The 21287-nt window shown below is 37.9% G+C and overlaps 2 protein-coding genes across 4 annotated transcripts in view; both read left to right on the forward strand.

The window, feature by feature from the left end:
• The window catches only part of LOC136267282 (WD repeat-containing and planar cell polarity effector protein fritz homolog), an 11865-nt gene extending 5179 nt beyond the window's left edge, over positions 1-6686 (forward strand). The window contains exons 11-24 of the mRNA XM_066062371.1: positions 482-569; positions 797-839; positions 1209-1279; positions 1472-1522; positions 1627-1701; positions 2152-2249; positions 2296-2394; positions 2445-2550; positions 2598-2712; positions 4078-4201; positions 4254-4317; positions 4371-4455; positions 4666-4830; positions 6495-6686. Coding sequence (XP_065918443.1) covers positions 482-569; positions 797-839; positions 1209-1279; positions 1472-1522; positions 1627-1701; positions 2152-2249; positions 2296-2394; positions 2445-2550; positions 2598-2712; positions 4078-4201; positions 4254-4317; positions 4371-4455; positions 4666-4830; positions 6495-6631 — 1321 coding nt within the window. The 3' untranslated portion in view covers positions 6632-6686. The remainder of the gene's footprint in view (positions 1-481; positions 570-796; positions 840-1208; positions 1280-1471; positions 1523-1626; positions 1702-2151; positions 2250-2295; positions 2395-2444; positions 2551-2597; positions 2713-4077; positions 4202-4253; positions 4318-4370; positions 4456-4665; positions 4831-6494) is intronic.
• A 722-nt stretch (positions 6687-7408) lies between these two features.
• LOC136267285 (peroxidasin homolog) lies at positions 7409-21039 on the forward strand. Of its 3 annotated transcripts, XR_010706606.1 has the most exons (12): positions 7410-8045; positions 8098-8226; positions 8277-8318; positions 8374-8426; positions 8485-8653; positions 8705-8852; positions 8901-9004; positions 9066-9169; positions 9219-9363; positions 9418-9558; positions 20420-20565; positions 20683-20823. XR_010706606.1 is itself a non-coding variant. In XM_066062375.1 (11 exons), the coding sequence occupies exons 5-11, from the start codon at positions 8602-8604 to the stop codon at positions 10593-10595; spliced, it is 750 nt and encodes a 249-aa protein (XP_065918447.1). In that variant the 5' UTR covers positions 7409-8045; positions 8098-8226; positions 8277-8318; positions 8374-8426; positions 8485-8601; the 3' UTR covers positions 10596-11109. The 3 variants fall into 3 exon arrangements, 2 of the variants coding, with proteins under 2 accessions (XP_065918447.1, XP_065918446.1); XM_066062375.1 differs by lacking the exons at positions 20420-20565; positions 20683-20823 and adding an exon at positions 10540-11109 and having other exon boundaries at positions 7409-8045; XM_066062374.1 differs by lacking the exon at positions 20420-20565 and having other exon boundaries at positions 7411-8045; positions 20683-21039.
• Positions 21040-21287: the final 248 nt, after the last annotated feature.

The raw sequence follows: 21287 nt of genomic DNA on the forward strand, positions 1-21287 counted from the left end.
GTGATAAAATATAGCCCCTAATTTATCCAACACTCAGTGTGCTGAAGCAATAGCAAAGTGTTTGTTACATACACTGTAAGCTTGTTCTACTTGCAGAGCTTTATTCTCTTATTGAACAGTAGTTACAGATTTTGAACACTTTGTACAAGTCACATACAGTATGTATAATTGTTCTACCCTGTGCATTGCTTTTTCCACTCCTAAAATGACCTTAAATGTGGTGCTTACACTTGTCTATTAACTGGGTCCTAAACTGAAGTATCTTGCACTGTGCATCTCCCTTTACGACAATGAGTCTTCTCCGCACATCTTGTTAACTTGTTTCATCATAAGATGCAGACCTGAAATTTTCTGCATGGTAATGAATTTTAAGCATACATCTTCTACTTATTAGTAGTTACTGTATATAATTGGAAATAGGTAGACCACTTTTCACAAATCTGGTTACCAGGGGTGTTTGTCATCATTATCCTCATTACAGTCATCAACATGGACACATCATTTACACTGTTGAAATGGTTGGACTGAACAAACTACAGTTGTGTACCTATGAGTATGCTGACAAGAAGGTAATGAATTGTGGTGGGTGAGAAGTGTAGTAATTATTGTAGTGTGTTTATTTGTGTGTGGTGTGTGTGTGTGTGTAGCGTTGTGTTTAGTGGGTGTAGTGTGTGTGTAGTGCATCCGTGCCTGCGTGCGTACATATGTGTGTGGTTTGTTCATGTGTGTGGTTTGTTCATGTGTACATAGATACTTATAGACATGATGTTATTGTTTGTACATGCTCTTGTTTCAGATCGGTAAAGTGTACACTGTCTCCACCACCATAACAACTCCGTGTATGTGGAACATGTATCATCACTCACATAACTACACACATGTACACAAGCATAAATACATGCACATCGACACACACATGCACAAACAGATACACATAAGGTACTGTGCCAAACGCAACATTGTCTCGTGCGAGAGTGTGAGCGATTGCTAATTAAAAGACGTAGCACCCATTTCACTCTTAAGTGTTAATCCCAAGCAAAATGGGTGCCACACCCTTTAATTAACTAGTTTTTTAATCTCGCGAGACAACGTTGCATTTGAGCAGTACCATACATGGCTTAGTACTCATAAGCAAACATGCAAGTGTGTTGTATGGATACTGAATAAATATGTTTGGTTGTATATCCTATTCACCCTGTGTTCTGTAGCACCGACTCTGCTGTGTGAGAGGAGTAGAAGTGATGATAAGTTGCTAATTGGCTGTGGAGATGGCTCTCTGGTTAGTTGACACAAAGGAGAAGGTAGTTTACAGTGTAAGAAGTTCAGATTTGTTGCTACTGTAGAAATTTTAGAGGGAACAAAAATTTTTAGAACCCAGTAAAAACTGAGCTTTGAGTGTAATGTGTATGTAAAACATACAAATTTCTAAAGAGATAGTTTCTTGTTGTCAATGGCTTATGTTATTGTTTAGCTATTATTTGACTACAATGCAGAAACTGTGAAGAAGGCCAAAGCTTACTTTGTAAGTTTTAATGTTTTACTTTCTTGTATGTGCTGTGTGCATGCATGCACCCTGTATTATACACAACTGGTTTTGTTACTATTACTATTCCCACACTACTACAGGCACCGATATCGCTGATCAAGTGGTACCCATCAGGAGTGTTTGTGTTTGTGTGCAGTCTTAAGGGAGAGATACAGGTAACTCCATAGCATATGAGCTATACACAAAATTTGATGTTGCAGTATGTACAGTACAACTTCAAAATCCAATTTGGTATGGCAACAACAGCAACAAAGTGTTTGGGTTTAGTTTAGTGAATAGTTGTTCTCTTCTAATAGAACATACACTGCATCTAGTTATCCAAACATCTAGTTATCCAAACATCTATATATCATCTGAACTCTAAAATCGACTAGAGTATTTTGTGTGTACTGTTACATCTAATTATGTATGAGTAATTGAATAGAGCTTTCTGTGTGTACAAAATCAATGAGCTTTAACAAAGGATGTTTGAGGATACATTCTACATACAAAATATTCTAATTGAACAGTCATGGCTATAGAGTTTTGTGTACAAATAACCAAGGTCTACAAGTGTACATATATTACAGAGTTTTATTTCATACCATTTTCTCTTTTCTACACAGTGCTATGACATGGCTCTCAATCAGTTAAAGTTCCAGTTAGCAAGTGAAGAGGCTGCTCCAGTTATCACTCCAATACTAGAAATGGGTAACCATTTTATGTAAGTACTTCTTACTTTGTTTAACAAGTGAGTACTGTTCACTCAGGGTTCCACTGAGACTGGAAATAATGGAATGGAGTTCTGTGGCTCAGAACGGAGAGGCAAATACAGGTTGCTATGACAACCTCATGTTTGTATTTGACAAGTATATTAAGTGTGATTTTGATCTTTATTGGTTACTATGGTTACTAACAGGGGGCCAATCGGATTGCTCCATTTAGAACTCGGTATTGGTGGTAGAGGAAGGTTTGGTCCCACTGAACTGATATCAGAGTATGTTAGGTGTAAACAGCTTCATGAGGTATGTTGGTCTGATTGTAGTACTACTGTAAACATGGTCTTGTGTAGAGTGTGGTGTTGTTGGGTGGAATGAATTGGAATTCTCAGTCTCGTGATTGTTTTGCTTGTTTGACTATCATCACTGATTATCTGCTTGTGCAGCCTCTAACTAATATTACTGAAGGTAGAATCTTTACCGTGTGTGTATGTATAATGTCTCTGGTGCATCACACACTACATACAAAGCAAAAGCAAAAAGCAAAGCCTTGGGTTACCATGCTGGCATGGTGAACCAGCACTGGGATACCTGTCAGGTGCTATGAGTTGGCGCAGACAAATCCTCCTGGGCAGGACTAGTAACCCGCAGGAGACTGTACTATATCTTGCTGGTGAAGGTGTGGGCACCCGAAGTCCCACCTGAACCTTTACCCACTACGCAAGACAAACTTACTTCCCCAGTTAATACCAGGTACCCATTGATGTTATACCTGGGTGGGCTGCTTCCCCAGTTGACACCAGGTCCTCAATTAACAGCTGGGTAGACTGGAGCAATGTGAATAAAGTTTCTTGCGAAATAACAACAACAGCAACTGGGCATAATGCATTAAATGTGGAACCTTTCAATTACAAGGCTGATGCTTTAACTACTTAGCTGTTGCTGCCTCACTACACACACACACACACACACACACACACACACACACACACACACACACACACACACACACACACACACACACACACACACACACACACACACACACACACACACACAAATAAAAAGCAAAGCCTTTGGCTGCCACTGGCGCGGTCACACCTACCCAGTGAGCTAGCACTAGGACACCTGTGTGCTACTGAGGTGCTAGGAGTCAGCAAATCCTCCTGGGGCAGGACTAGTAACCCACAATAGGCTGTACCATGTCTTTTAGGTGAAGGTGTGGGCACCAGAAGTTCCACCTGGACCTTCACCTGCTATATGAGACAAAGACAGTTGGGAATTTGCTTTCCCAGTTTACACCAGGTATTGATGTTACAGCTGGGTGGGCTGCTTCCCCAGTTGACACCAGGTCCCCATTTAAACAGCTGGGTAGACAGGAGCAATGTGAGTAAAGTTTCTTGCTCAAGGAAACAACAACACCAAAGTGGAGTAACTGGAAATCAAACCTGGAACCCTTTGTTGCCAGGCTGGCACACACACACACACACACACGCACACACGCACATGCACACACATGCACACACACACACACATTAATGGCACATATGCTTTTTGGTTAGTTGAACTGTGGATGCATAATACCTGTACAGTGTATCCCCAGTTATCCAAACACTAGAGTTAGACAAAAGTGTGCAGATGAGTGGATTTGTTTGGATTTGTTTGGATAAATGAAGCACATTAATTTACACTCTTTCAATTACAATAGAATGTGAAATATGGTCACTTGTGGTGTTCGGATAATTGAGGTGTTTAGATAACTGAGGTGTGGATATTAGAGGATGCAGTGTACTAGTATACAAAGTGTTTAATATAATGTATCAAAACTTTCAGCTCTCATAGAGTCAGCACTAGGAACATTCCTGGCACCGACCAAACCATTATCAAATCAAGTGGAGAAGGTTTATCGGGAACCAATCAAACAACTGATGAGAAGATTCTTTAGAGTCCTCTTAAGGTAGTAATACAACGACTAGGGTACAGATGGAATACCAATGATATACATACAGTTATAGACATTTGGAAAAAGCGTACAAGTTAGCTGTTGAAGTAGGGAAGAAGGATCTACTGATGGTAAAAAGGAAAGTATTATTAAAGTATTAACAGTTTTGTTGTATTGTTCAAAGGAACTTCATTTTGTTGCATCAAGTTGTGGAGAAGAGATTGTAGCTGCTGCTGCAAAAGATGAAGCCAAAAACTTATCTTCAAGAGGTATTTTATGTATAACTCACATTTTATTTTAGTGCGTCTGTTGTTAAAGTTATATGTCATATATAGCCATTGACAATTATATCACCTTTCCCATATGGCACACTTTATAGTAGGCTAGTTTAGAGTGGTGGCCTTTCTATGCGAATGACTACTAGGACAAGTTGCACTGCATTATTTCATTATTTTCTATGTAGCGTTTTGTTTCAATAGGTGGAATGAAAGCTAGTGGCAGCAGTGATGATGATGCTGGAGTATTTGCTGATATAATTTCTGCTGAGGCTCTTTGTTTGGATATATTAGAGGACCAGTCACCTGATACTAACTTATCACATAATCCATTCCCTGACTACAAATCCATATCTATCCCTACACCAGGTATGTATGTTGTTCATGTGCTTACAGTACAACAGAATACCGAAGAACCAGTCCTTTGCCTGCATGCTTTACAGAGACCCTTAGATAGATAAGGAGAGTTTAGATGCTAACTGAGCCAAGCCCTCAAAAACGTTTAACGACTTAAGGATGGAGTTGTGGAAGTTCTTGAAATTTGGTTCGCTAATAAATTTCAAATGTCTGACAATATTATCATGACAATGCAATCAAAGATTTGTCCATACAGTGGAAGCAATAAACATGTACTTTCTATCAGAACCCTTTTGACAGAATGTACATTCTGTTACCAACCAGACGTGTGTGGCTTCTGTTGCGTAGACGTCTGTAGCCAACCCATGTACATTCTGTTACTAACCATTCTGTCACAACCCTGTCAGAACTTGTAATGTGGCTAAGCCACACACATCTGCTTTTGACACCTTTTCTGTCACCATTAATCATCAGGTTAGCTGAAATGTTATTTCTCTCCAGAAAAAAAAAAGAAGAAAAAAACAAAAAAACAGCTATTTTTCTTTTTTTAGCTGGGCTCATCTCAATGTTTATACTATATGTGACCAGATCTGCAAAATCCTGACACAATCGTGCAAGCCTAAATTTACAGTATAAAGCATTGATTACAATGGGTGAAATACTTGCATATTATTGAAAAAATTCCATAGATTTTTTTGAACGCCTCTTTCTTAGTGAAGAAAGGGACTAACACATTAGTGAAGAAAGGGACTAACAATAAAAACCTGGATATCATCTTATTCGCCTGCTCAAGAGAAGTTGAAAAATCTTTGTTTTGTTTCAGTGGACCCAAGGATACTCAAATTATGAGCATTTGTTTATATCATGTCAAAGCAATCGTATGTGATTGATTTTTCTTCATGAACTTTGCCTTTGTATGCAGTGAAGAAGGGTGAGTAAAAGACTTACCCAGTAATTGATTCCCCTATTCATGGCAAACATGATGCTGAAAGTTTCAGCTCCATACCTCAATCTGTTGGTAAGTTACAGCCATTTTTGTAATTGCTGTGCAAATCGATTTTTCTGTTGTTTGCTACTTTGTAGCACTGTAACTCTGAAAGTTATTGGCATATGAAGCTGAAACTTTGCCAGAGGGCACATTTGACTAAGTACATCATAAATATTCAATAAACAGGAATTCGAAAAATGTGCAATTGTGTTGGGTTTTTGCAGATTTGGTCACAATTATAGTCACATGGCTAACATTTGGATTGTTATTTGACTCGGTGAGTTTTTTAAACTTATTTGTTCATTTCACTAAAATTACAATTGCTAATACAGTATAGCTAGTAGCTAAGAATTGAACATAAGCTCAAGTTGCTATGTAATAACCATTGCTGAAAAGTAATCTATAATCTTGTGTATCTCTTGTCTCTTGGTCCCATGGTTCCGTGTAGTACTGGAAATATTGCTGTTGCCCAAATATGTACAGGCGGCAATGACATGCATGTGTACACAGAAGATAATGTACCAGTCAATCAAATTGTGTACATAGTGAATTTGTCTAAACCTTATCTGCCAAATTGTATTTCAATGATTTAGTCTAACTTTAACAGGTTTTTGCATGTACATTGTTTGAGAAGAGTTTTGTTTGTAGCTAGTATGATGATTTATGATCTAATTTCTTACCTGTGTAGAGACTGTCAGCTCATCCAGTTTGTCAGCAGATGGTAGCAGTATAGACCGAGTGAATATTGAACAAAGTGATGAAGAAGATGGAACCACTGTATCATCCATGTCTAACTTTAATGTCAGCCATTTTGGCCATGTATAGCAGATTGTAGCATAATGTACAATTCCATACATTTTCATGAAATATTTACACTGTTTCTGCAGGGTGTAACTAATCACTGGACTGGACTGGACTACTGGACCGACATATTTCTGGTTTTTACACATGCTGAGGTTGGTTTTATTGAGTCTTGCTAGCTATAAGGGCCTTCAGAAAAGTTGCAATGTGCTACTAAAATGATGGGTGTGAGGAGTGGAGTTAGCAAAAACTGACTTCTCACTACTTGTTATGTTCTACAGCATTTATACACTTCTTAGTATTGTATTTTAGAGATCGTAATGTATAGCAATAGCTAACCAAAAATCATTTTACTATATTTGTGCTACCTATGATACACTGTATCCTTGAACTAAGTAGTTCAGACACAACCTATCCTTCCTAAAACAATATTCCTTCCTACATGCAATATATACAACTGTAGGGTGTTTCTACTATCATGATTAATTCTTAACCATGTTGGTTGGCATACTATAATATGACCAACTTTATTAGCATTGCTACTATCTCAGCTCCAAGACTTCATCGTTGGTTAACCATAACTAGTACATTCCCTGCAGCATACTGATATTGTATGCACTGTAGAAGAACATAGGAGGTAAAATCACTGCAAGTCAGTTTTTGCTTACTCCACTCCTCACGTGCATTCATCATTTTAATAGCAGACTGCAACCTTTCTGAAGGCCCTTAGTTAGCAAGACTCTATAAAACCAACCTCAGAATGTGTAAAAAGCAAAAATATGCCAGTCCAGTGATTAGTTACAACCGTTTCTGCATGCAGCCCTAGCCCCTCCCCCTTTAGAACTCTTACTGGACCAAGGTCATGTACTGAGATGATATTAGAGTTTTATTTCTTTGCAGAATCTTCGCTTGATGATATACTGACTCAAACATATTGTATGTGTATGTTGGCTTGTGGTTGCTATTGTGTCGTCATTCAGTTTCAGTTTCTGGGCGTTTCAATTCATTTCTGTTTACCTTGTCATAAGAAGCTACATGGAAATATACAGTTGATCTGTGAAAATAAACTAACACATATAGACATAGCTACCCCTAACACTGCACAGCCGGAAGGATGGCTCAATAAGAACGGCGGGCGTCCGTGTCAAAAATGAGGGTCTTCACTTCGATGGTAGTTCCGTACTTGTTACTCATGGTTGGACTAGCTAGCTGTCACAACAAGCGCCAATCACCATGTAGTTGTACTAATGCTCGACAGGCAGCGATCACAACTTGCAGCATCCCTGACTCGTTGTTTCCACTCCCTGAGCCAATCCCTCCTTTTGGAAGTGTTTTGGGTAGTATAGCTGGACGAGTGGACGGTGCAAACATATTAAACTCAATATGTACTTCTTACAGCTGTTACTCAAGTTTGGAAACACTTTATTCATGTTGTATGGTAAGTACCTGTAGACTAGTAGTATCTGTTGTAGTGTTGTGTGTATTTGTAGGTCAGTGATCCACCAGTGGGCGGGGTCACTAACAGCTTTACTGAACTTGTTAGAAACTATGTGTGCAACAGTCCAACTAGTACTGATGGATTTTGCTTTAGTAGTTATTCTGATGTTGGAACAATTATGGTTAGTGAGCAAGATTAGTAACTTACTATTTAATTGATCATTATTTTCAGAGGCAATGTGGTACTGATCGTTGCTCTAGCTCCTGTGGATCGGTATGTCTGTTATAGCTAATGCACAATTCATGATCATGTAAATAATTTTATACAGACATTACTCGGCTCATCTTGCTGTGTAATCTCCTATTTTGAACTACTAATAAAGTATGTGACCATTTGTGGTAATTGTCTGTCTCCTCACTCAAATATATACTTATTGTAGTACAACACAACAAAGAATATTAACTCAAGACATTTGGACTACCTGCAGTCTTACTCCTCCCCAGAAATGTTCAAATCCATTGGTAATTATTTAGTATAGTGTTCAAATACTTTTGTGATGGTTTTTTTCCTTTCTCTCCCACGTCACTACTGTCTACAAATGCAGTGCTGTAAGTTACACAACTAGCTAACAGTGTATAGTTATGAATGTTACTATATAGTTGCTCCAACATTGACTGACAGTGGTCAAAATGCTACTATTGACTATGGTGATGTACACACAGTCACATGTAGAGCTGATGGTGAGGATTTAGAATATGAGTTAGAGAAGGAAGGAACTGGACCAACATTTGGTTTCCAATCACCTGGGTTAGTACCTCAACTACATGTGTGTTATATTAGACTATAATATTGTAGTACCTTTAATTTGGAGAATATTAATGGAAATGATGGTGGACGGTACAGGTGTATTGCAAGGAACCCATGTACTACCACTTATGGAGAATACTTCACACTATCAGGTTAGCTGTATACAGATACAAATATAGTAACAATTAAATCTATTGTAATCAATTTATCTAGTTCGACCTAGAGTGGAAATTGGCCTAGGCAGAAGAAAAGTATTTGGCAATGAGGAAATTTCTTTTCAGTGTGTAGGAGATGGCTACCCTTCACCCTCTGTACAGGTACACACATCTAATATTATAACCAACAACAACCTAGTGTGTCTCATAGTGGATGCGTGATAACACTATAATAAGCACTAATGGTGAATTATTGATCACTAACCTGACAGTCAGTGATAGTGGGGTATACACTTGTGTTGGAACAAGTACAGTTGGTACTGACACTGACAGTGTTAATATCACTGTATTACCAGGTAGTAACTATAAGCCTGACACATTTGTAATAACTATCAAATATTGTCATATAGTTCCAATCCCTTCCACTTCTACAATACAACTTCCTGACTCTACCACTAGTATGGTGGACACGTCTTCAACCACTGCAGCTAGTACAGTTGTTACAGTGACCACCATCCTTGTTGATTCTCCCACACCAACTACTACAGCGAGTAAGTGAATTAATGCTGGCACTCATTACATTGATTGCATTTGTTTGTTTCACTCTAAGTCAAACAGTGGGCTATATTTTAATTGCTTTAGTGTTTATTAGATGGGTCTAAAATTCTGCCCTATATATGTGACATAATGAGAGAAAACCGTCAATCTACACATTGTGAGGTATGCAGTATAGCTTGGGAAGATCAAAAGCTATAGGAGTTTGAAATTTCCACCATGAATGCAGCCAACTGTGGTGTTCTTCTCATCTTAATCCATAGCAAGCTAACTGTTGAGATGACCATGGTTTTGAGCATGCACCTTTTTCATGATGGTATCTGTAACACAAGCATGCCATGGGTGGTGGTGGGGGTGGTTGGCTGCCAATCGTTATATGAACAGAAAATGGCCAAGTAAGTCATATGGTGCCTCCAGTCTTAATGTTGCCAGGTTCTCAAGACCACCTGTGTGAGCCAATAATCCTTTAAAGCAGCCTATTATATGCTTTTGAGCAGTGCTCAAAAATCCAGCCTATTACGCTCACAATTGTGCTTTCAAAATCAAGCTGCTTTATTAGAGTAAATCAGCCTTTCCTGTGAGTAAGTGAAGAGTATCTTGTGTAGTATATTATCCACACAAAAACAGCCAAGCTGTGAAAAAATGGTGCGACCTTAAAAAGCCTGGGTGAAAAAAGTTGTGAAATCAAAGGTGGCGGCCAAGAAATGGCTGCAATGATGTTAATGCTAATAAATTTTAACAATGCACACAACCATTATTAAATTTTTTTAGCATTAACATCATTGCAGCCATTTCTTGGCCGCCACCTTTGATTTCACAACTTTTTTCACCCAGGCTTTTTAAGGCCGCACCATTTTTTCACAGCTTGGCTGTTTTTGTGTGGATTTCACTCCTTTTTGTACTTTATAAGGCCCCAAAACCAGCCTATGGCTGACTTTGAGGTTTGTTTTTACTCACATTTCTTCTTTTCTATGTAGATACAATGATGATTATTGAAGACAGACTTATAAATGTATTTCATTGCATGATTTAATTCAATATTTGATAATTATTATTGTAATACTCTAATAGAGTGCACATTTTTTTTGAGGACTTCTAATAGAACATACACAGAATGTTCTAGAACAATCTAGTACTTCTATTGGTAGATCTATGAAATTAAAAACGTTTGATTATAAGCAGATTTCAACTAGAAATTTCATTTATAAAGCAGAAATTCAGTGAGGTGATCAGTCAAGGCAGTAGTGGTTCAGTGCTGGTTCGAACTCTGGTAAGTTTTTTTTTCGACATTTTTTGCACACCTTTTTTACCCCGTGGTGACTGCTCTATTAGAGTATCTCGATCCCGCGATTTTACACTTGCTTAGTTTTTGCTTTATAACTTTGTCGCTGTAACTCTATTGCTATTCAAACTATCAAAAGGCACTGCTACGATGATCAGCCTATCTACACACCAATTTTCAAGTTATTTCTATACTTGGTTTACCCTGTAGCCGTGACAGAAGTTTGATCTTTTTTTACGTGAATAAACGTCCATAACTCCTTGAATATTACTCAGATTTACAACAAACGTGGTACGTGAATCCATCGTTACACGTTCTTCATTTATGCCAAAGATCGAGGCAATCGAGTTACACGTTTGCATTTTATAGCAATTTTTGCAAAGTGTGCGAAAAGAAATCAAAGCTCCCGTAGCCCCCCCCCCCCCCCCCCCGTACGGCATAAGAAGAAAAAAAACGAAGAAATTAAAACGAAATTTTGGACGCCCATATCTCGCAAATGGCTTTTGCGAATTTAATTAAATTTGCTGTGTGGCATACCCTACCTGGGGGACAGCTATAAGGCCAATGAAACTTGATTAGCAGTTTCACGTCATGTTATGTTATGTTATGTTATTATCAATTTTTGTCATCTCCCGCATGCTTTTGATACACCCGCATGGAATTTCATTATTGGCATTTCAGATCGAAATACTCTAGTAGAGCAGTCACTTTTACTCTAATAGAGCAATCAGCTATACTCTAATGGAAAAATCACTTGTTATATGGATTAGTAACGTACTTTAGCTATTTAATGTAAGCATAGATATTATATACTACGTATGATGTAAGAGTAATCAATGTAGATCTCACTGTTTTTGGCAGAAATCTTCATGTTATTATTATTATTTTTATTATTATTAGCACTTTACAGTGACCAGCACTGAAGGTCTGACAGCAACATGTGCTGCAGCCTTAGGATTACCTATGTTTGGGATGTGTGTTGTGCTTTTGGAAAATAATGAATAATGATTAATAACCACTCGCCCGCATCAATTTTTCAAAAATCTGAACGAGAAACTGGCAATCAAGTTTCATTGGCCTAATGCAAAAATAGTGTGCTTTGGAGAAGGGGCCATGGAGCTATGCATGCGTGAAAAAGCTGTTTTCTTTCTTCCTGTAAATATACTCATGGTGTGGTTGCCGGCTTTTTTGACCGCCCGACACACTACCGTGTGTCTTGATATTCATGTTTTACTGTATTTTTGGCGCACACATTTCATTTAATAATCATCTTATTATGCTGGCATAACGCTTGATGCTTTTGCTAGCCTATTATGCTAGAATTATACTGGCAAAATTGGCGCAAGCCTAGCACACCAAACTTAGTTTACTTTTTAGTGCTGCAAAAAATGAGATGCTGTGTTAGAGTAATCAGGTGTGTCTCACCTACCAATAGCAACTTTGTATCTGCTCCTGTTTTACTAATCTCACAATTCTTATTTTATTACTGTTTAATATCATTCATTCACCTTAGGCAACTGATTTACCATAATTATAAGATATGCTTTCCCAAATGGCTAGCTCCCACCTGTGCAGTTCTAGGTTGGCCTCTATGGTTTCAACAGAAGCTCCTTTTTTTTAACTTAGTTGAAGTTCTGACTAGCTGTATTGTTACTGGGAACTGTAATTCAGTAGCTTTGGATTGCAAATGTATTTACTAAGGCCATCACTATTATATTGCTTGTTTCCCATCACCCAATGGAACAAAAACAGATGCAGGCTGCAGGAGATTATTGATTATTAAAGATACACTTGAGTTTTTGCTCTATTAGAGTATCTCGATCTTGAAGTGTGCACCCATGCACCCTGCTGAACAAGAGTGGAGGGTCTTCCACCATTCTGCTATGTTTATATGCACACAGCTAACACATTTACCTTAAAACTTGGTCACTCGCTGTGCTTCCTTCTACCATGAAATAGTGCATTTATGTGATCTATAATCAAATAATTACAATTTGATGTGGCTACCTAAAAATTGCTGCTGGCAGTGACAGGAAACAAGGAGTTTAATAATGAAGGCGTAACATCCATTGTAACTATTGAACCTTCAGCTACACTTTAGTTTTATCTCCCACAGCATTAACATAATCAGATAGTAGCTACTCTAATACAGCCATCAAAGCTACAGCTAAGTCAGTCACACATAGAAGTATTAGTAGTAGTAGTACTCAGAGTAAGTGTATTATGATTTTAGCTTACTAGGTTGCAGACCCCCTAGATAGACTAGTGTGTTTTGCACACTGTGGAGCTAGTTGTATCAACCAATCAGATAGTTTTCACTTTTCCTACCCACCCATTATAAAGGCCCTTGTTACCGGCACCCTCTCTTCTGAAATCCTAGACCCATCCCTGAATCTCATGTGGTCATCCACTTTCTGTCTGTTGCAATTGTTCACACTGTGTTTAGAAATAACAAGTACCTCTGAAATTGAATTGCCTGCAGTATAGCTAGGTTACTCATCCTGCACAAAGAGCACGCTAGCGGCACACATGAAAATGGTTTCAGTGAAGCGATTATTGCAAGGCACACCAGCAGCTTGATAAACAGACTTTGTGCCATGTAGCATACTGTAAAGCTTGTATAATCACCACGTGTTCACTTAATCATGTGCACATGATTACAATAATTTAAAGTGTTCAATTACAATGGATAATAAGACAATAATTATTCTAATTTTATGGTTCAATGTCACATCTCCTCCCTTCTTAGTTATCTAGCTCCTCTATCAGTCTGGAGGGTGGCCACTGTAAATGATATAAATTTATGTAGAAAACATCTGGCCATGGGCAACTATCCATGTGATTGTCTCTAGCCTTGTGTTTCAGCTGGCCAGTGGTATTTAGGGTGTCATATATAGTAATCTCAGTAGCTGGCACACGTCTCTAGTAATACACTCATGAAAAGCAGCCTGCGAGAATCAGTGGCATGGCTGTGGTGCACATGTGTAGTGTATTAGTGTGGCTATCCATTCATGGTGAAAAGTGAACTTCACTGATATGTGTGTGTAGATTGATGATAATCACAAATTTGGTTACATATAAGGAAATGAGACTTGAACATGCATAAGTTAACAATTAGCTGAAGTATAAGACCATCATTTTTACATATGGCAAGGTGAAGGAAGATAAGACATGATATGTGATATCAATTAAGAGTTTATAATATACAATATTAAGGAAGAGTGTCAAACTGCCAATATAGCCAGTACAAACACACTGAGTAAAATTAGACTTTTGAAAGTTTTGATCCAATTGACACATTTACTGGTGGAAGGCAAGTGTTGATATGTGTTGAGATAGTGAAACCTTTGTACAAACCAAGGTGTTGATATTCTATCTTACTCAGTGTATTTGCTGGAACGACTCTCTCTTGCTACTTTATATTATGAACTCTTGGTGATATGATATCTTAGTTATTGTCATGAAGGGAGGACAAGTGTCATAAGTACTTTGCTTCCAAGTGAAAGACTGGCTTTGTGTGTAGCTTGCATAAACATATGTTATATTGACACTGTATTTTGATTGTCGCATTGTTGTTTAATTGATTTTCCTGCATTTACTGTTTGCAATAAACACTTTTTTTTGTCAAAGGCAATAATTTAACAACTTACTGGACTGTGTGGTAGTTCAGTAACTACTATTAAATTCTATGAAGTATGGCTTCACTGGGATATATATAATCTAATTAAAAACAGCCAAGCTGTAAAAAAAGATGCGGCCCCCATAAAGGCCATGGTGAAAAAAGATGTGAAATCCAAGGTGGCGGCCAAGAAATGGCTGTGATGGTAGGTTAATGGTTACATTTTAATAACAACAATTCAGGTGAATTTGGTGCCAAGACCAAGCGGCACAAAATTCACCTGAATTGCCGTTATTAAAATGTAACCATTAACCTACCATCACAGCCATTTCTTGGCCGCCACCTTGGATTTCACATCTTTTTTCACCATGGCCTTTATGGGGGCCACACCTTTTTTTACAGCTTGGCTGTTTTTAATTAGATATCACTTCTTTTTGTATTTGTATACTGCAAAGCCGGCCTATGGCTGGCTTTGGGGCTTTTTTAACCCATGTGTTTTTTTCTTTACCACAGGAAGAAGAAAAGAACTTAAAGAAGAATTTTAGTACTTCAATTATTTTTGATTTTATTAGTAATTATACAAATTATATACATATATTTATTACATGCTCATTATTAGGGACCCGCCGATTATGCTAGCATAATTATGAGCATAATAGGTGTCTGAAAGCATTGAGCATAATGCTAGCATAATAGGTAGAATATTTGTGTAATAGTATGAATTCTTGCTTATCAAAATAGCTATCACAGAAAGATCGATAGACTCTAATAGAACAGTCTGCAACTCTAATAGAACAATCACATAGCTGACTGTTCTATTAGAGTATATCGATCTTTTCTGTGATATGCATTTTGACAAGTAAGTTTGTGCTTCAGTCACTTATTATTTATCCATAAATTGGAAATTATTAACAGAGCATGAGAACTGAGGCATAAATAATTGGGCATAATTTGAGCATAATGGGTAAGTATTGAGCATAAATTTAAGCATAATAGGTAAATTTTTGAGCAGTGCAGCACAGCATAATAGGTAAAATTATGAGCATAATCGGCGGGTCCCTACTCATTATTCCCCACAGGATGGTTTCTTTGTAGCTGAACTCTCTACAGGTGATTTGTTTGCAGCTAAACTCTCTACATGGCGGTGTCTTTATAGCCGAACTCTCTACATGATGGTTTCTTTGTAGCTGAACTCTCTATAAGGTGACTTCGTCTAGCTGAACTCTCTACAAGGTGATTTTTTGTAGCTGAACTCTCTGCAGGGTGATTTGTTTGCAGCTGAACTCTCTACATGATGGTTTCTTTGTAGCTGAACTCTCTACAAGGTGACTTCGTCCAGCTGATCTCTCTACGGGGTGATTTGTTTCTAGCTGAACTCTCTACAGGTGAATTGTTTGCAGCTAAACTCTCTACATGGTGGTTTCTTTGTAGCTGAACTCTCTACAAGGTAACTTCTTCTCTACAGGGTGATTTGTTGTAGTTGAATTCTCTACAAGGTGGTTTGTATGAGGCTGAACTCTCTACATGGCGGTTTCTTTGTAGCTGAACTCTCTACAGAGTGATTTGTTTGCAGCTGAACTCTCTACATGATGGTTTCTTTGTAACTGAACACTCTACAAGGTGACTTCTTCTAGCTGATCTTTCTACAGGGTGAATTGTTGTAGCTGAACTATCTACAAGATAACTTCTTCTAGCTGATCTCTATACAGGGTGATTTGTTTGTAGTTGAATTCTGTACAGGTGGTTTCTTTGTAGCTGAACTCTGTACATGATGGTTTCTTTGTAGCTAAACTCTTTACAAGGTGACTTCTTCTAGCTGAACTCTCTACAGAGTAATTTCTTTGTAGCTGAACTCTCTATATGATGGTTTCTTTGTAAATGAACTCTCTACAAGGTAACTTCTTCTAGCTGATCTTTCTACTGGGTGATTTGTTTGCAGCTGAACTCTCTACATGGTGGTTTCTTTGTTGCTGAACTATCTACAAGGTGAATTCTTCTACCTGATCTCTCTACAGGGTGATTTGTTTGTAACTGAACTCTGTACAAGTGCGTTTTTGTGGGTGATCTCACTGCAGGTTGATTTGTTTGTAGCTGAACTCACTAAAGGGTGATTTTGCTTGTAGCTGAACTCCTTGCATTGTATCTAGTTTCTAGCTGATCTCTCTACAGGGTGATTTGTTTGTAATTGATCTCTCTACAAGTTGATTTGTGTGTAGCTGATCTCTCTGCAGGTTGATTTGTTTGTAGCTGAACTCTCTATAAGGTGATTTGTTTGTAGTTGATCTCTCTGCAGGTTGATTTGTTTTAGCTGAACTCGCTACAGGCTGATTTGTTTGTAGCCGATCTCTCTACAGGGTGATTTTTTGTAGCTGACCTCTCTTCAGGGTGATTTGTTTCTAGCTGATTGCTCTACAGGTTGATTTGTTTGTAGATGAACTCTCTACAGGGTAATTTGCTTGTAGCTGAACTCCTTACATTGTGTGTAGTTTCTAGCTGATCTCTCTACAGGGTGATTTGTTTGTAGCTGATCTCTCTACAAGTTGATTTGTGTGTATATAGCTGATCTCTCTGCAGGTTGATTTGTTTGTAGCCGATCTCTCTACAGGTAATCTGTTTGTAGCTGAACTCTCTATAAGGTGATTTGTTTGTAGCTGATCTCTCTGCAGGTTGATTTGTTTTAGCTGAACTCTCTACAGGGTGATTGCTTGTAGCTGAACTCCTTACATTGTGTCTAGTTTCTAGCTGATGTCTCTACAGGGTGATTTTTTGCAGCTGAACTCTCTTCAGGGTGATTTGTTTCTAGCTGATCTCTCTATAGGTAGATTTGTGTTGATTTGTTCATTGCTGATCGCTCTAAAGGTAATTGATTTGTTGCAGTTGAACACCCTGCAAAGTGTTTTGTTTGTAGCTGATCACTCTAAAGGGTAATTTGTTTGTAGCAGAACTCTCTCCACAGTGACTTGTGTGTAGCTGAATTCTGTGTAACTGAATTCTCTAGAGAGTGACTTAATTGTAGCTGAATTCTCTACACAGTGCATGACTTGTTTATAGCTGAACTTTCTTCAGTGTGACTTGTAATGTTCTGAATCTCTATAGTGGTCTATTTGCTTAACTCTCCACATGGTGACTGTCTTCTTGCTGAACTGTCTATAAGATTAACTGTTTGCAGCTGAACCCCTACAGAATAACTTGTGATGTAATAAAATTCTATAATGGAGTAAATAAATTAGCCGAATGCTCTATTAGGGTGACTGTTCTATTAGAGTATCTCGATCTCGCATTTGCTACACGGAGTTGGCTTTCGAATCATAACTCAGTGGTTTGTAATCCGATTCTTCTGTACTACTGCAAGGACTTTCTATGAAGATTATTCCAGCTATACACCGATTTTCAGCTCATTGCTCTAAGCGGTTTGCCTAGTAGGCGTGAAAACTAATACTTTTTTATTCATAAAAATCGATCGCGTAATTGTGACACAGGTTGGGTTTTGTGTCATAGCTCCGTGGTCTTTATCTCGATTCCTTTCAAACCATCAAAAGGCACTCCTACGATGGTTACTCCATCTACATAGCAATTTTCAACTCATTCCATGAAGCGGTTTACCCTGTAGGCGTGACAACAAATCGATCTTGTTTTACGCGAATAATCGGTCATAACTCCTGAACCAGTCATCGGATTTGTACTAAATTTGATGCTAGGATTCGCCTTTGGACTTCCATTCTGTGTGCCAAATTTCAAGGCGATCGGAGTACGCGTTTGCTTGTTATAGCAATTTTTGCAAGTGTGCGAAAAGACGAAGAAGAAGAAAAAAAAAAACGAAGAAAAAAAACGAAACTTTGGCAGCTCGTATCTCGGAAATGGCTGGAGCGATTTCCTTCAAATTTGGAATGTAGACTCCCTTGGCTGGCGGGCAACTGTGTAGCAAATTTGGTTCCAATCAGATAAGTGAACACCGAGATACAAAGGTGTGAAAATGACGTTTTCGTTCTTCCTGTCAATATACTCACGGTGTGGCGCGCCGGCTTCTTGGGCCGCACGACACACTACCGTGTGTCTTGATCATACATATTACCACCTGTCCTCTAAAGTACTGTATATGCATAGTGTACCACTTCACCAAACAAATGGATGATCCATTGAGAGACGAATGCATTCAAAACATATAGCTACTGGGTATACAGTGAAAATCTCACTACCTCTTTAACAAGACCGCCTTGTTGTATTGGCCATATGAAGTAGGTCTCATGCATTTCTATACTGTATACTCTATGGCCTGATTATGCAGAAGTCATAACTCTACAGTGAAAGCCTTGTCAGTATTAAAGGATACTGGTAAGTCTCGCATAGTTAGAGCCTCTTTCATTTTCCATGTAAGTGGAATTTCTACACATAGAACAGAAAAGAATTGGCCTGACTTTAACCAAAGCTGACCCTATAAAAAGAAAATTTGATGGAATTAAATTTGACAGTTATCAAAGTTTCACTGAAGTTCATTAATTTTACTTGTCAAATCCAAATATTGGCTAGCTAAAAGAGATCAAAAAACACGGAGAAATTCAAGGGAAGACCACAATGTGGTTTATTCTGACAAAGACTGAACATGGTACCACAACATCAGTCAGACATTTCTCTGTATCTTTCAGATTATTTTGTAGCTGGTGGCCAGGCACTTGCAAGGCATTCTCCTTCCAAGTGGTTCTCCTACTGATGCATCCCCAGAAAGTTACATTTGTACTTGTGGTACATAACCTTGGACTTGGATGCAGGAACATGCAGCTATGATGCTCGAAGTTATCACTCGAGCTGCCATGACTACGTATCTCTTGGGCTTTCACTACACCATTTGAAACTCTCGGAACAGTCTGTGCATGCACAATTGGGGGTCACTCTTTTCACCACCCTTGGGGTCCCTGTTGTGCAACCACTGGAAAAAGGCGACTTAGAAACTATACCTAGAGCAAAAGGTCAAAACTGAATAAAGCATTGCATGGACCCTGCACATTCACTTTAACAGACTTATGCTTTACCACTATGACACAACAGTCATATGCTATTGCTATGATTTCTATAGCCATATTATAAAGCTAAAGTATAACTGATTTTATAATTTACATAAGGGTCATGAAATGTGGTAAAAAAAGCCGGTATTTCCTGTGCATGATTAGTACAGGCCCCTGCAAGCAATAGGAAACATCAAATTTAAACTTGTCAAATAGACATGCAAATATTGTTGCTGTCTATTTTCTGCTTTTACAGTATAATCAAGAGTACATAATAAAATGTATGTACTCTTGGTATAATATATAGTATCATGCACTATCTGCAGTATAAGATCAAGTTTGGGGCAAACATTCCCCTTCCATTCACATTAAAAAGATATATAATTACTAGCTGTTATTTAATCTGACATTAATAAAACATACATAGGTGCTGGGCAAGTAAAGGAGATTTCTCCTAACCAAGGAAATACTCTAATAGAACAGTCAAGTACTTTAATAGAAAGGTCTTTGCAACAAACCATTAATGTACTAATAATTAGCAGGGAGACAGTATTAGTTTACATAAAAGTACACTAAGCTTGGCGTGGTTTATGTGTGTAGGGTTTTAAAGCTGTTTTCAGCTAATTATGCACTGAGCTACTGCCTCCCTGATCTTCAGGATTACCACTGGCACTTCACAATTTTTGGACATTCAGAAATTCTGAAAATGGAGTGCAAATATTAATAGTATAGCTTGCAAAACTTGGGTCTCTACAACTTGCATTTACTAACATCCTCAGCACCTAAATTCACCTCTAACGAACAAGTTTAAAATCTGACATAATTAAAAGTATTATAGTAAACTTAAAAAGAACTATTGGTCAATCTCTACTCATTCATACAATTTTACACCTATATACTGTACTTGTCCATGTACATATACAAATTTCATTGTTTATAATAATATACAACTGCAGGTACACCTAGCAGTGGTAGTGACAGTTATGCAGCAAGTATCATTGTAGGAACAGTTGTAGGAGCATGTGCATGGAGCAGAGATTTTAGTATATAGTCATTTCAGTCACTGTTGTGTGCTGCTGCTCTTATTGGAAAATTAAAGCAAGTAGGTTGAGTTAATCATTTGTTGTGAATATTAAATATACAGGCATGCTTTAACTACTAATGTGCATACTATAGTAGCCTGATCTGTATGTACAATATTATATTATAATAATGTTAGCTCGTGCAACAGCAAAGAGTAAACATTCTCCAACCCACAATACTATGCTTGATGAGGTGAAAATGGACACCAATCCAGCTTATGCAACATCAATACCACCTGGTGGACAAAATATCAACAACACATCATATATTACTATGACTGGAGGAGGGGGTACTGGTACTGATGATTATGATGTTATAAATGATGACTATTATACTGATATACTGAATGATCAAAATGTGAAAATGACACAAAATCCTGCTTATATACTACAGGAATACTAGACAGTTTAGAGTTACAAAATATTGACAATTTGGATGTTCTATTTTTACAGTATTGCATCTAACCATGTGCGTATATCTAGTTTATACAGTACTGGTGTATACACTGTGACAAGAGTACAGTATGTAGTACTAGTGTTAGTTAGTCAAGGAGCTCCGCTGGAGCACTGATAACCAAAGTTCTGCTGGAAGATAATTGATCATTTACACATGTATAAGCCCCACATTACATTGTAATGTATCAGATAGTACAATGCAGGATGCAAGTAATTTAAAATGAGGTTGTTCTTATTTCCATGTTTAAGGAATTAAGTCATTGTATTTATCCACCTTGTGACCTTG

The sequence above is a fragment of the Dysidea avara genome, chromosome 9, assembly GCF_963678975.1.
Source record: "Dysidea avara chromosome 9, odDysAvar1.4, whole genome shotgun sequence".
NCBI classification, from domain to species: domain Eukaryota; kingdom Metazoa; phylum Porifera; class Demospongiae; order Dictyoceratida; family Dysideidae; genus Dysidea; species Dysidea avara.

Coding starts and splice junctions, on each gene's coding strand:
- LOC136267285 (XM_066062374.1), top strand. CDS start 8,602: ATGGTTTTTTTCCTTTCTCTCCCACGTCACTACTGTCTACAAATGCAG. Junction 9,170..9,218: donor ACCCTTCACCCTCTGTACAG/GTACACACATCT, acceptor TGTGTCTCATAG/TGGATGCGTGATAACACTAT. Junction 9,559..20,682: donor CACACCAACTACTACAGCGA/GTAAGTGAATTA, acceptor TAATAATGTTAG/CTCGTGCAACAGCAAAGAGT.